The sequence below is a fragment of the Phasianus colchicus genome, chromosome 3 (assembly GCF_987193195.1).
Source record: "Phasianus colchicus chromosome 3, bPhaCol1.hap1.1, whole genome shotgun sequence".
In the NCBI taxonomy this organism is placed as follows: domain Eukaryota; kingdom Metazoa; phylum Chordata; class Aves; order Galliformes; family Phasianidae; genus Phasianus; species Phasianus colchicus.
Window position 1 is genome coordinate 56,658,697 of NC_143438.1, and position 15,156 is coordinate 56,673,852.

The 15,156-nt window shown below is 36.1% G+C and overlaps 1 protein-coding gene across 1 annotated transcript in view; it reads left to right on the forward strand.

The window, feature by feature from the left end:
- Nucleotides 1–15,156, forward strand: part of RP1 (RP1 axonemal microtubule associated) — a 203,495-nt gene that overhangs the window by 87,621 nt on the left and 100,718 nt on the right. Inside the window, exons 26-27 of the mRNA XM_090137594.1 lie at nt 133–177; nt 3,229–3,392. Of these exons, the coding sequence (XP_089993720.1) occupies nt 133–177; nt 3,229–3,392 (209 nt within the window). The remainder of the gene's footprint in view (nt 1–132; nt 178–3,228; nt 3,393–15,156) is intronic.

A 15,156-nucleotide genomic window follows, 5' to 3' on the forward strand; every position in this document is an offset into this window, starting at 1 on the left:
GGAAAATTCTCTCATATTGGCATGAAGATTAGAATCACAAAATGTCCTTTTCATCTTTTCTTTCAAGTCTTTTATTTAATGTTGAAGGATAGACCCTTTATCAACTGCATTTTTGTTGATTTTTTTTGGCAGAATTTCAAACAACTCAACAGCTGAAAAGGCAAGAAGAAGCTAATGGTAAATGTTCTAGTCTTCTGGCTTTAATGTAGCGTATTTATTTCAGAACTAACTGCTTTATGTGTTTCTTGCTGTTTTTATTTATTTTAAAATATTAATTACAGTACTTTGAATATTTTGGTAAACTCTGAACTTCATATTTTAACTTAATAAATCCCTTTGTTTTTCTTTTCCTTGTCATTTTTCTTTCCAATGATGTTAATTTTCTCTCTGTTCACTTGAAAACTTTTTAGCTCTTATTTATAGTCTATCTTAATTTCTGCTCTTTTATTTAAAATTTAAAAGATTTTTTTTTTTTTTTTCTCCCAGGCTATACGTAGGTTTATATTCACTGCTGGCTTTAGATTTTCTGATTTTTACCAGGTATTTCATATTTGTTAAGCCTGACTTTTCTCTCAACCTGGTTTCCCTGCAACCAGTGCAGAATAAATTATGAATCTTAATAACACATAACATTTTCTCACTTGTGAGAAGTACTGCAGGTTGAATGACAATTTAGAAGCTGTCAGAAGGAAGTTTTAAATATATTTATTCATAATTTATTGTATCAATTAAGATATTTGGAGAGACCAAATAATTTGTTTTAAATAGTATCTCCATGGAAAGTCATTTAACTGTAAAGCCTGTTAACAATTACTGTACAAATTATATTCAAATTCTATTCTTCTTTAAAACCTTTTTCTTTGAATGAAAAGTATCTTTGCTCTAGTTCCTTTCCATGCCTCTTTCAGAAGCTGTTCATTTTTAATCTGTTCATCAGTCTTACCTGTTTTGTCTGCCTCACTTCTGCAAGGTCTGCGCCTACAGATCTGCCTGTACACAGTTAAATGAGACTTCTTAGTGCTTCCTTAATTTACAGGTCTCTGATTTGTTTCATTTAAGTTTTACTTCTATGATGTATGTTAAAATCTGCAACAGGCAAAAACTGCCCTGTAAAACTAACAAAAGATGATAATTAGATGGAATAAAATAAATATTTATTCAATTGGCTTCTCTCCAGTGGAGATGAGCTTGGACTTGCAACAAACTTCTGATTATAGCACTCCCATCCTGACTTACTGAGAGAAATGTCTTCGTCTGATCCAGAAGACTTGGGCTGCTTTGTCATTAATAAATCTTATCTGCTGTCAAAACAGACCTGTTTTATAGAAACACAAGGTGTATTTGTTGCAAATGTCCTCAGTCTGGGTTGGATAGCAAAAACTGTATGTGCCAAATAGCCTTGTATTTGGGTGTATGGGGCACTTCCTGAATTATGGAAAACCAGAAAGAGAAGACTGTGAGTACTGGAGGAGTGGGTGATCCTGTAATTTTGTTCACTTTTTTTTTCTTGTTTGTTAAATCAAATTATGATTATATGTCTTTTATTAATTTTATTTATTTATTTATTTATTTTTTTTCTCTAAAACAAAATTGTTTTCCTGGCTATAGAACTTTCTAATTATTTCATAGTATTTTTCAATATAAGAAACTTGGAGAGGCTAACAGAATAGAAAAGGCCATTAAAAACAGTTGAGGTACAACAAATTAAAAAGTGAACAGGTCCAAAACAATATTCATTTTGCTTCCTTTAAAATTATTATTTGTTCCTGAATGATTTTTGAATTTTTCACTGGACTGGAGGAATAGAGAGTCATATTTTATCCTCTGTTTGTGCTTCATATGTGTTCTTCATAAACATGTGTATATTGAGTTGTCCTTATATTCCAGCCACATGTTCCAAAGTTACTTTATTTTTAAGAAATTGATATTATAGTGTTTGAAAACAGTAGAGACTGACTTTTCTGGCAAGGAGCCTTCTGTTTTTTTGCTCTTTGTTTCTACCTCCTGTACATACAGGTTGTCCACCCTTCCATTTGATGTTGATCTCTTTGTATCCTGGTACTTGTATCCTGGTATTTATATCCTGGTTATTTTGTTAAGACAATAGATCTGTAGAAAAAGTCATGAGGATGTAAATTATCTATAGGCACAGAAGTTTGTTACATGCTGGAGACTGACAGCTTTCAGTGGAAATTGAATGGTTCATTTTCTTTATGAGTATCTAATAATTTTCCATCACTTTTCAGGATGAGGGTTTGGCCAGACCTCAAAAATTTGGAAAGCAGATGAAAGTTCATTGCTTCAGCTCAGTCTTCATAAGGCAAATTGCTAACAGATAATGGGGTTTGCCCAAGATAAATACTTCTGTCAGACAGCAGATTTAATTCATGCAGGTTTTACCAGTCATCTTTTTATTAATAAAATTGCAGTGTAGATTGTGGCATTACTCTATAAGATGACTGTGAGTTTATATTTCATTTGTTGTTTGCCTTACACGGTATTAATTTAAGTCACCAAGTGGAAGTTGTTTCACACAGACAACAGCTGAAATCAAAAGAGGTGTAGAGATCATCCAGCCCCAGCTTTTCAAATGCAAAAATGCATTTTCCAATAATGAATGATTCTTTTTTAAAGTAGATTTATATTAAGCTCCTTTCAGATATTTACATAACTTGTGTGCATCTTCTGGGGGCAAAGAAGCAATTTCAATATCAGGGAAGCTTTATATAAAATTATTTTTTTGAGTCCTCTAGTTTCAGAATTTTCTCCAAAATCATTTATTTCATGCTAGTCTCAATGTCTCAGTCCAAGAAAACAGCTTTTAATGTGAGACGTACATAAAATGAAAAGGAATTTTATGCAATAGATTACTTTTGATAGGTTTTCTTTTTGCATTTCTTGTTTACATATTTTTGTCACAAAATCAAATTCTGGAGGACAAGCCTTTTCTGTGGCAGGGGTGCTGCTAGAAATCTTGCCTGTCACTGTTTGTATTTCCAGCTTTAAAGACTGAGGAGGTTGGCAACATATTAAGGTTGCACACCTTATCCAAGTTTGAATGATGCAGAATTTATCCAGTCTTCCATTGCCACTCCCAGCCCCGTAACTTTTTAGATGTATATTAGTTATAGTTCCTGAGCTAAAATATTACTTTATGTTATCTGAATAACGTGCTACATATCAGTAACAGTTATAGATGCGTTTTGATTTTACTTTTCCACTTTGCAGAAGGAGACTGGAAGATTACTGTAGTCACTGGGGATTTTGAAGCAGCTGGCACAACAGCAACAGTATCCCTTTATGCTTATGGGGAAAACAAAGCTTCTGGCCCTATTATTTTGGGATCTGGGAAACACCAGCTGTTTAATCCCAACAGTGAAGATATATTTAAGGTACAGTATGGTTTCTACATAGACACTGGAGAATTCAAAACATGCAAAACAGCTCTCCTCAAAACTGGATAATAACGATAATTGAAGGGACTCGAAGCAATATGTATATAAAAGGATCGTTTAGCATTTCTAAGAGAGTGGTGGGCTTTTATGATAGTAAGATTTGAATCAGTAAATGTATTCAAAACTGCTTCAAGCAGACATGCATCTCTTAGAATGTTTAATACTTGCATCTGCTTGATGTGCTACTTTTAACAAAACACTTCATTTGCAGAGACAGAAAGAAGTTTATTTGCTTGTTCTTTGCACTGAAATAGTAAGATAGTCCTAGCTATCACTTGTATTGCATATCCACTCTTGGAAACCTCCACTGTTATAAATTCCTCCATGGGATTCTTCTGGTTTCCTCCCACTTGCTGTCATGAGAACCTTCTGTTGGATCAGATAAGAAGGAAGGAGAGGATGGATAGACATTAGAATCAAGTCATAATTGATTGGCTAACTCAAGAGATTTAGACTACAGATGTCCTACTTCTGAAAGAAAAATTAAAGGGTTTCAACCCTGAGAGATGCTTCAGAAATGTGAAATTTTCTAGGGTTTTTCTAATTTCCTTAATAGTTCCTCCAGTTTCAGTATTTTTTAATGACCCTGCCTACTGCACTTGTTAAATCTGCAATATGTTATTTAGGTTGAAATAATGTATGCATAATAAACAGACGGAGATTCAATGACAGATGTGACAAGAATTTTTTCAGATCTTTTTTATTTTTGTCTGTGAGTTTGAAGTGTAAGTATGTAAGTTCTGGCAGAGGGAAGTTAAAGGTGGCCTTTCCCTTACATTTATTTAAGTTGTTAATGACTTGGTTAAAGTTTCCAGGTAACAATGTGTTAAGAATATCTAATATCAAAACAGGGAAGTGTAATCAGTGTACATCTGCCCTTCTGAGAAATATTTCTGTGGATATTCATTTGGCAGCAATGCCACTCTCTGCTGTCTGAAGCTTTTGTTATGAAATCTATCTTTCCATATATGACTTCTTGGAAGTATTTGGTATGATGAAGCACATGCCAAATACATTTGAGAAACTACCTGTCTTTCATTATCATTCTGCAGAAGATTAGGGAGACAGCAGTAAGTGGGGAGAAACCAAACACATGACATCTAATGCCAGGAAGAGGCACAGGAGCTGCTTGAAGGAGTTCTGCTGGATCCTGTGTCTACAGCACAGTTGTTTCTCAGTGTAGGGACTTCTGGCTGAGAGAAGGAAAACCACTGCTTATTGTGAAGCAAGTGCCTGCCTTTCTGATGTTACCCTCAAAGCACCCACTGGAGCAGATATATTTTTAGCCATAGTGAGGAGATGATCCTATGCATTTCACATTCACTTTAGAAATGAGCTTCATACATAAGATACTGTCACAGTATTTGTGGAGATGACATCTCTCCTGTTTCTGTTTCTGCCGTAACTCCTCCTTCTTCTGCAGAAAGGCTGAGCAGAGAGGATAGTAAAAAAAATATTTCTGCTTGATGCTCCATGCCTCCTGCTTCTTCACTGATTATTTATTGCTCTGAATACAGCTCTTACTAGCAGACAAAACTTCACTGGAATAATCATAATAAATAATCAATAATAGCAGTTTGCATAGGAAAAACAGTTAACTGCACAGCAATTGGATTTCCTAGAACTAAGTCATGAATATTCAGTAATCTAAAAAATTATGAAAAAAGAATTGTTAAAAGTTGAGTAAATCCAAGTGTATTCCTCTATATACTCCTGAGATTGTGTTACTATCTAGAACCTGATTTTCATTTTGCTTGCATTACTGTATAAATAAACTGTAACTTGATTAGGTTCATTTACGTCTGATTGCTGTTTAAGTTATCTTAAAAACTGCTTCACATCCAGTGTAACACAGGTGGGATTATAACACTATCGCCCATAGAGACTCCTGTATGATTGTAGTGTATGACCCTTGCTGTAAGTAATTTAAGTGGGAAGGGTTCTTGTTTCCAATCGGAGCCCTAGATTCTAGGTTCTCTCAAGATAGTTCTGTGTAAACTGCCCTATATTTGTTCTCATGGCTTAGGGATTTTCCAAACAGATGGGAAAGTCACAGATGAACAATATAGAGTAGGGAAAGAAAAGGAATTTAAATTTGATGGGTTTTCCCTTCTGTTCAATAACTGTTCCTGCATGTTGAAAGAATCTACTTCTAAGCTTAGGTTTTCTGCTTCTGTTACTTTTGAGGCATAATTTTTAGGGAATAATTTTTCTGTTGAGAGTCATTCTCCTCCAACAGAGGGACATCAATCTATTGTAAGTTGCAGCATCCATCAGAACTGTGTTTCCAGTGTGTTTCTCAGTATTTCAAAAATACTGATTTTGGCAGTATGTTAAGTTGCTCTGGTCACTGAAGCTTTAATTGTACTGTAAATTACATTTTCCAGAGCTGTGCATTCTGCATCATCATTCTTTGAAGCATGGTGAATTATCTTTTATGACTGTACAGGCAGTTTCATAAAGAAATACTTTTTCCATGTTTTAAGTTTAATGTATGGTTATGCCACACATTCCCTTCTTTGTCCCAAAGAGAACTAAGCAGAAGCTTGTAACCCCATTATCTTCTAAAAGTCAGCTTGCAATGTCTCAATTTTTATTACTTCCATAGAGAAGAATTCCCTACCTTTGGGTACAAGTTCTGTTCTTCTAGTAAAAATGAAATCAGTACAAACATGGCTGGTTCGGTAGTTCTAATTTCAAACTAGAACTCACTGAGAGTGGCAGGACTTTTCTCCTCCTTAACCAGGATCTTCCCATGCTTTGCCTTGAGCCATTTACTTCACTATCATCTTTGATATCTCTTTAGAGCAATGGTGGTCCTGTTGTTACTAAAACATTGCCAAATTTGTCTTAAATGACACTGTAATAAGCTATTGAGAGAGCTGGATTTTTCCAAAGAAATCTTAAAAATCTTCACTCTGTTATAATCATAAGTCAGTGGCTATCTTTTAAGCACAGAACAACCATTCTCCTTAAGTTTGTGACACACATGATACTTCAGGGGGATTGGACATTGGAATCCATCACAGGAGTGAATTGCACTGCATGAGTGTGCTTCTGTAGGCTATGAAGCTGCCTCTTTACCAGTTAAACTAGTTAGTTTCTTCATTTTTTTATGAACTACCCTTTCAACACTGACGTAGTTTATTTACTTTGTTAGAGAAAAAAATGACAGAGAATAATATAGGTAGATGAAAAGCAGGACTCGTACTAATACTTGTAGAGACACCCTGCTCATTAAATTCAATAAATAGTGTTCCTGTGTTAAGGTTGCTACAAGTATTAATACCAGTCATACGTGCCTTATTCATAACAAATTGTGCTTTTCAAGTGTACTTTATACTGCATAGCATCACATGATGTTTTTATACTTAGAAACTTATTTCATGTTTTTCCTTTTGGTTTCCTCCAGTTTTGATTAAAAATTATACTTGTTTTAAGTAGCCTGTACAGTAATAATCATCATTCCTTCCTTTAGAATCAGCCTTACAGGTTGCAAGGATCTGATGTTCCAGTGCATGTCTTTCATTCATTCCTGTACCCTAGATCCATATCCATTGTTTCATCAATCAGAAGGGAGATGTCTAAAGTAAAATAAGAAGCAGTGCAGAGAAAACCAAATATTATAAAATAGGTTGAAGCAAATCCATTTTCATGCTTTTCTTCCCATTATTGAAATAAAAGAGACTGCAGAGAGCTCAGTGAGAATTGTTCTCAAATGGAAAGATAGTAAAAGCGACAGCAAGCACTAATATGGCCATTTGGTCTCTTAACCATAGGGTTGCCAGTGCCTAGAATTTAGGCATAGCTTGCATCCTGCTCTTTTCCAGCTGTCCCTGTTTGCCATCATGGCCATCATTTGGTCCCAAAACAGTTGAATAAAACTTGGAGAAACTCAGGTTTCAGTAAGATATTCTTAAGGCACATAAAAGAGACATATTATTGGCCTTAATTCCACTTGGAACTATTCATCTCTCTACTAAATCTATATGACAACATGAACCTTGTTCCTTACTGAGGTAAAAGGAAGAAGTATCTCTATCAGCTACATGCTGCGTACAAGGCAAAATTTATCTGGTTCCAAGAAAAAAACAAAGAAGGATTTTAAAGAGCTCACAGACAACATAGGAGAAAAACAAAATTCAACTCATCTTCAGGAAATGAAAGTGAGTTAACATGGTGTTGCTTCCTCATTAATTCTGCAGTATGGGGTACTACAGTATGATGTATATATATATATGGTGTGTATATAGAAATATATATGATCCCCTTTTGAGGTGTTTTTGTGAGAGAACTTTGTCCTGTTAGTCAATTTCAGCCATATACCTATAAAATTTCTTTTTTGTACCTCTGGACATCAGAAGATGAAAACATATTAAAAAACCCCATGTTTTGAGTGTCCTCTCTCTCTCATGTTACACTGCCTATTTAACTCCCCTTGTCAGCTCCAGGCAGTTGTATATGAGATTTTGTGACATTGTTGTCCTTTGCTAAGGCTCTCCCTGTTAAGATCTCTCCCCATTTTCCCTGGTCAATTCTACCTTTACTCATCCATATTTCTGCCTTTCCTTCCCATGAGCCATTTTCTAGCCCATTCATATTTTTATGTCTCCTATTATCTCAGTATCTGGACACTTTTCAGACATGAATGTATGACTAATATTCATGCATACTCTTACAAATTTTTTTTTGTTTGAACTTGGCATGACTTTATAAAAGAGGATATACACTTTTAAAAGTGCAGTGCTTACACTAGACAAAGTGAGATCAATGTATCTTGCATTAAAACAAAATAAGGTAAAGTTTATGATGGCCTATGCTTGATATGACTAGCTCCTTGACAGCCCTTTTCATTATTCTGTCTCCTCTGAAAATGAATAATGTCGTGCATTATAGGGATTTTTCAGTACTAGGGTTGTCACGTCTGGTTCTAACCTTGGAGATAATGATGTCAGTCAGGTGATGACCACTGCACTGAGTACTGCTGAATTGCGGAGTAGAGGTTAAAAAGTCCAACACTCCTGTTCAAAGGAGGATTAGCTGGAGTAGTTTTTTGTTTCAATTTTTAATATTTCACAAGATGGAGGTATATCTACAGGCTCTCTGGACAATCTGTTCCAGTAGTTGACCACTTGTACATTTTTTTCACTATGTGTTTAAGTGAAATTTTATTGTATTTCAACACTTAAATTGTCATTTCAGCTTGTGCCCATTGCCTCTTGTCCTGGTTATGACTGAGAAGATCTTGGCTCTGTCCTCTTTATAACTTCCTCTCTGGTATTTAAAATATCTAACAAGGAGCTAAAAGAAAGAAGGGGACAGACTCTTTAGCAGAATTTGTAGTGATAGGACAAGGGGAAATGGTTTCAAACTAAAAGAGGGTAGATTTAGGTTGGATATAAGGAAAAAGCCTTTTACAGTAAGGGTGGTTAGACACTGGAATGGATTGCCCAGAGATGTGGTAGAAGCCCTGTCCGTGTAGACTTTCAAGGCCAGGCCGGATCAGGCTCTTAGCAACCTGATGTAGCTGTAGGTGTCCCTGTTCATAGTAGGGGAGTTGGACCAGGAGATCTTTATAGGTCCCTTCCAGCTTTAAGGATTCTATTCTATGATTTACAGACATTGATGAGATCACTCTGAGCCTTCTCTTCTCCAGGAGGAACAGCCCCAGCCTTTCTCATAGAAGAGATGCTTCAGTTCCTTCTTCATGTCCTTTCACTGGACTCTTCAGTTGTACTGTGAGGCCCGGAATTGGATGCAGCACTCAGATTTGTGTCATCAGGGATAAGTAGATAGGAAGGACCACCTCATTTGTCCTGCTAGCTATGCTCTTCCTTCTGCAGCAGGAGGCTGTTGGCCTTCTTTACAATAGGATTAAAAAAATTCTTTACTCTCTAGGAATGGAATGCAGAAAGTTAAAGTCTGACGTGCTCACAGTAACCTATGGTGTTGAGTGGTTACTGCATCCATCTGTTATAGGTAATATTCAGATTTGAGTGATAAATATTGCTGTAAATCCATTAGGGAATGACACTGATGAGGTCAGTTCATGGTCTATCAGGTTGTTACAGAACCAACAGTCAGAAGGAGAATAAATGAGAAATCCAGTCCTAGTCTGAGGTTTTGGATTGAAGTGACTATTCTATATGTAGCTTTTATTAAATGAATCCCAATGCATCTTCAGACTGTTAGAAGCACTGTTTTGTGCCCACCGCTGTTATTCTTTCTTCAGCTGCATCAGCTCTTCATGCATAAGGTGCTCTTGTCTAACCACTCATCGTTCTTTTAGCATGAACATTCATAGTGAAGGCTAAGTAGAGCTTAAGTTTATTTACATGGCGAGACCTTGCTTGAGCTTTTTTACAGACAACGCTGGGTTATATTTCAGTTCACACCCTTTGATAGGCAAGGTTTTGATTCCCATTTTGGAAAGCTTCACATCCAGTAAAACATACCTGGGCTAATCTGGAAAAGTGCCATCCTCTCAGAGAAACCGCAGCTATGTAAGTAGCTACATTCTCCTAATGAGAGGGTTTTGTGCTTGTTTTGAAGAACTGACACCTTGATGTTGTAAATGCACAGAGCAGGCATAACTAATGACACTGAGAAAGAAAAGATTTTTTTCCACAGCTTTAATGTAATTATTTAGTCCTACTCCTTAGAAGTCTATAAACACTTTTTTTTTTTTTTTTAATAAGACCATTACATTTCTATTTGGACAGCAGTGATGTATTCTGATTCTCAAGTTAATGCATAACTAACAAGTTCATTGACCGTGATTGATGAATAGGCTAAGTTCAGACAGCCAGAAATTTCAAAAACATGCATCAAGCATGAGTACCTTGTTGGTAGATCAGTTATGATATTTTTGGAAACACTTGCCAGCTGCATCCTCGCAGAGTAAAAATGTTTCCTACTTTCAAAGATTTCTCCATTACATGCAGATGCTGTAGGAGTTGCACAAAAAAGTTAATGATTTCTCTTTATTTTAGGAATCCAGATGCTGCACATGACTTTTTAGAAATTCTGTTAATGAGATTGCCTTTCATGAAATTATTAATTGTCTGTCAAGCATAGCCTTTAGCAATTGTGTTAGACACTGGGATTTTGGTGTTGCTGCTCCTAAAGTACTGACTTATACAAATCATTTTCATACTAGCTTGAGTTTATTTTAAAGAGTTTGCAGAATTCAGTCTGCACAACAGAAATACAGTGACTTTTCTCATACCATGTAAAAGAGAAATGAAGTCATTACATACATTCTTTCTGCCGTTACACAGAAGTTTTTTTCCACTCAACAGTTTCTTGTTAAGATATCACTTCACATTTCACTTAGATAAACATCTCAAGTACTTGAAAATAGGTCATACTGACTTCACTCAAAATATCATACTTATTCTAGAGACTAAAAAAATCTGTTTGCTTAGCTCATTTAGAAGCAAACTCTAGTCTTTGCATCCGCTCTAGAATGAACTTCCTAATAAATCTAGATTTTCATTTGTGCTTAAGGACAAACTATAAAATGAGCTTTGCTCAGCCTCATTTCAAAAAGTAAGGCTGAGTTTTCTAAGGCACAGTTTCAAAAAAAATGTTCTCATTTCCTTTAGAAAGAAGAGAGTTTTGTCCGTAAGCATGTTCAAAACATAAGTAACAGTAATGAGCAAAGCTTACAATTGTGTTGATTAGCTGTGTACGTTTGACTAACTACATGTAAACACTTAGTATATGAGTGTGACTTATCTACCTATATTTAAAAATGAGGCACTTTTAAATACGGTCTGCAGTTTTTCTCAATATCATGTGGTTCTGATACTATAAAAAATAGATGTGATAGTGATGGATAGGGTAATCTTTTTATGGGCTATTACAGTGAAGAAAGTCCTACAAAAAGAATAGAATTACTGCTATCACTGTATTCACAAAGATATTATTATGGATATTAAGTGATGGAACTAAAGATATTTATGAGATTGAACTGTTCATTTCCTTTAGAGCTCATCACAGAATTTAGCACAAATCAGTTAATACAGTGGGAGGGGTTTCACAGTCAGTCAACAAGTGAACTGTAAAAGATGCCATCCCTGGAGGTGCTCAAGGCCAAATCTGGCCCACTGGTGGCAACCCTGCCCATGGCAGGGGGTTGGACATAGATGATGTTTAATGTCCCTTCTGACCCAAGCCATTTCTTTGATTTTATGATTTAGTCAGTACTGGAGAAAAAGGAACAACCTCATGATATGGTACTTGTGTTGGAATAAGAGTAACTTTAGCTCTACCATGTTATAAGAGTATTTCATTCTGCAGTTCACTTCAAGAACAAAATTGACATATATATAACACTGTTCCAGGTGGTAAAAGGTAACTTGAAAGTAAGTCAGTATGAGTGAGATAGCAATGTGATATCTGATTTTACCCCAAGATAATTTCTTCCCACCCTCAAATTTACAACAAAAGCTGAAACTGTTATTGACATCCTTGCCTTAATTTCCACCCAAGAATTACCATGATTTCTTTTGGCCTGAGAATGTCTTTAATCAGTCAGAAACAGAAATATTATTAAATGTATTTTCAGTTTGACAGTGTACTATATTTTAAATTAATTTGAAGAGACCTTTCATTCACAAAAATGGGCTCTTATCTGTAATGGTTCTATGTCCTCCACTAGTTATAATTCCAAAAATCTCATAATTTGAGAATTTAAGAGAAAAGGATGCCTCATTCTTTTCCTTCCTGTAGTCAAAAGCAAACACACAGTTGGCTTAGCATTTTAGATGAATTTTCACTTAGGACATGATCGTAACTTCATTAATATTGTGTCATGGTTTTGGTGTGGGTCGTTAGGAACAAAGTTAGGGTCGTACAACATTTCCACCATGGCTGTTTCCCTCAAATACTGGATACCCTTTTCAGCTGTATCCCACCTTTTCATCACAGGCTTCAAGCTGTCTTTGAAGGGGTACCTTTCCTTTAAACATACAGTTCAGCACTGGTAGTCGAGGTGCCAGAAGGAGCTGTGTTTCAGTACCAACTACTTCAGAAGCAGCCTGAACCCCCTCATACGCGGCTAAGATCTCCTTTTCAGTTGGAGTGTAGTTGTTTGTAAAATTAGCCATTCCGTCTGGGATGCAGGTGTCGAAATTCATATCATACCACATTGCATATAGGTACCAATATACATACCGTACAGGTGTCTCCATCAGTGCCCTTATGTGGTTATATATGAACATAATTCCACAACAAGTAATTGTGACATTGATGATTGGCCAGTAGGTCGTGAGTAATACCATAGCTTTTAATCCCTTATTCAGTGCTCCCACGATAAAGAGTGGGTTCATCGCTGGTATCTGCTAAAAAGGGGTTAATGAATTGAAGCTAACAAGAGAGAGGGGGGTGGAAGAAAAAAAAAGGCACTACCCAGACTAAGCAGCGCTCAAAGTTTACAAATATCCCAGAATACTGGCAGTAGCCTGGTCTTTCAAGGTCAAGTTTTCCAGCACAAAAACCTTAATTAGTGATAATGCTCCCTAATGAAGGTCTCTAAGAGCAGAGAGCGAGATACCTTCTAAAAGCTAAAAAGCAGCTATGCCCGCATCCTCCACCAAAATCTGTTACGGAGTTAACTAGATCAATTTATGCCCGTGACAGGGGGGCAGTAGGCCCCTGCCCCCCACTCCCTCCCTGGCCCCACAAAATGGGAAGGAAGGAAGGGAGGAAAAAAAACCAGCAGCAACAATCTATGGAGGTAAACTTATTTTATTAACTATGATATCGGAATGCAAGATAACACAATATAATACAATCTAATTGAAATTAAGACTAATAAATCAAATAAGATAGGACAGAGAGAGTTCCTGAGACCGAATCAAATCTGAAAAGCTTGGAACGGCTAGGAAAGCACCTCCAGCATCCACTGGCAGGCAGTAAGAGACCGCCCCACCCGGAAGGGTCAGATCCCATGACTTCCGTAATGTACAGAGATAGGTACCTGGAATTGGAGCATTAACACTTTAATTCCAGTACATGATGTTTTGATGTGGAATACTGAAAACCAAAAAAAACATGACATATTGTTACGCTGTGTCCTCTTTCAGAGCACAAATGGTATAGAGGATAGGAATTACAGAAAAAAATGGAAGCACAGGAATGTTTAGAGTTGCTAAACAGGAAGCTAATGAATGCAGTCAAACTGTTTGCAACTAGGATCATCTTCTGGACAACTGTACCTGTTAAAAGGGCTTTTTATTCTGTACCGGTTTTTCGTTAGACTCTATCAGTTTTGGTGGATTACTGTGTCAATTATCCAGTAACAGGAAGTCCTTGCATGCTGATGAATGTTATTTTGCTTTTCCCTCTCTTTGTATTTCAAATTATTATTATTTTTTCCTTTGATCAATTGACACATAAGCTTATTTTTGTGAGCTTTCTTCTCTCCTGTTGTATCTGTCGTTTGTCAAAAATCTACCACATTCCATCTTAGATTTCTCTCCAGAAAAAAAAAAAAAAGTTTGTTAGCATAATAGATTAAATAAAATTAATCTAATTGAGGAAGATATGGCTTTATGGCTTTACTTCTCAGCTGACCCACATAATGCCCAATAAATATATATATGCAAGATTTTTTTCATCACTAATGTTTCAGTTTGTTTCATAGCTAAATGAGTGATTAGATGCTTCAGAAGACAAAAGAGGCTCTTTCAGAGTCATCCTAAGAACTATGCAAAGATGCCACTGACACTCCTTTTTCAGCAAGGGCTATGCCAAAATTTCATTGTGAGCGTGAGGTTTCAATTTTTCTTTTACTAAATTGCCCTATAAAACCACAAATAACAGTCAATGCCTCAGTATCATGGGAATATTACTTCTGTTTTTTACCAATACTACATTTCATTTAATTTTCAATAAAGCAGAAAAGTACTAATATACTGTTGCAAAGCAAACTTGGTAGTCACTTGCCCATTTCAGGGGTCTCTGCTTTATGGCTATATGAGAGGGTTGTTGTGGCAAATTAGCCTACATCTTGGCTACATTTATGATTAGCTTCAGAGAGCTTTCACCTGGACTTGTAATTTTGCTGTATTAGAAGTATGATTTTAATTTGTGTGGTTTCATTGCAACAGTTATATGCTCAGTTATCACCTCTTTAACATACTGTTTTAATATAGGAAGACCTGCTACTTTATTCATAAGTGTGACTCTATTCTGACTTTATACCATTAGCACAGTTGTCTCGATACTATCATACAAGCCTGAATTGTGCCAGGTTTGTTTCAGGGAAACAAGGAAATGTTGATCATCTAAGAATACATGACTCTCTTTTGTGATGATTCTCGTGGGCAAGAAATGTCAGAGTGACATCTCTGTGTATCATTGCACAGGAAAACTTTTCAACAAGAGTGAAAGAAATATGTCTCTAGTGTCCCAGTGTTCCCCAGCTCCACAGAGCTGAACCATATGAACCAAAGAGAAAACACTGACTTACAGTGTTGCTTTACAAAAACCATCAAAGAGGAAACTCTCATTCTCGGTCAGACATTAATATTGCATTCCAGAAGTGAGCCAGAGGACTTTCAAACACAAAACTTACTTCATCATTTTTGATCATTCTGATTATTGGAGCAATACTGGTGTTTGTTATCTACTTGTCTGTCTGTGCCCTTCCTTTATCCACACTCTTCCCCAATGTTTTTAATGTCAAACAGTA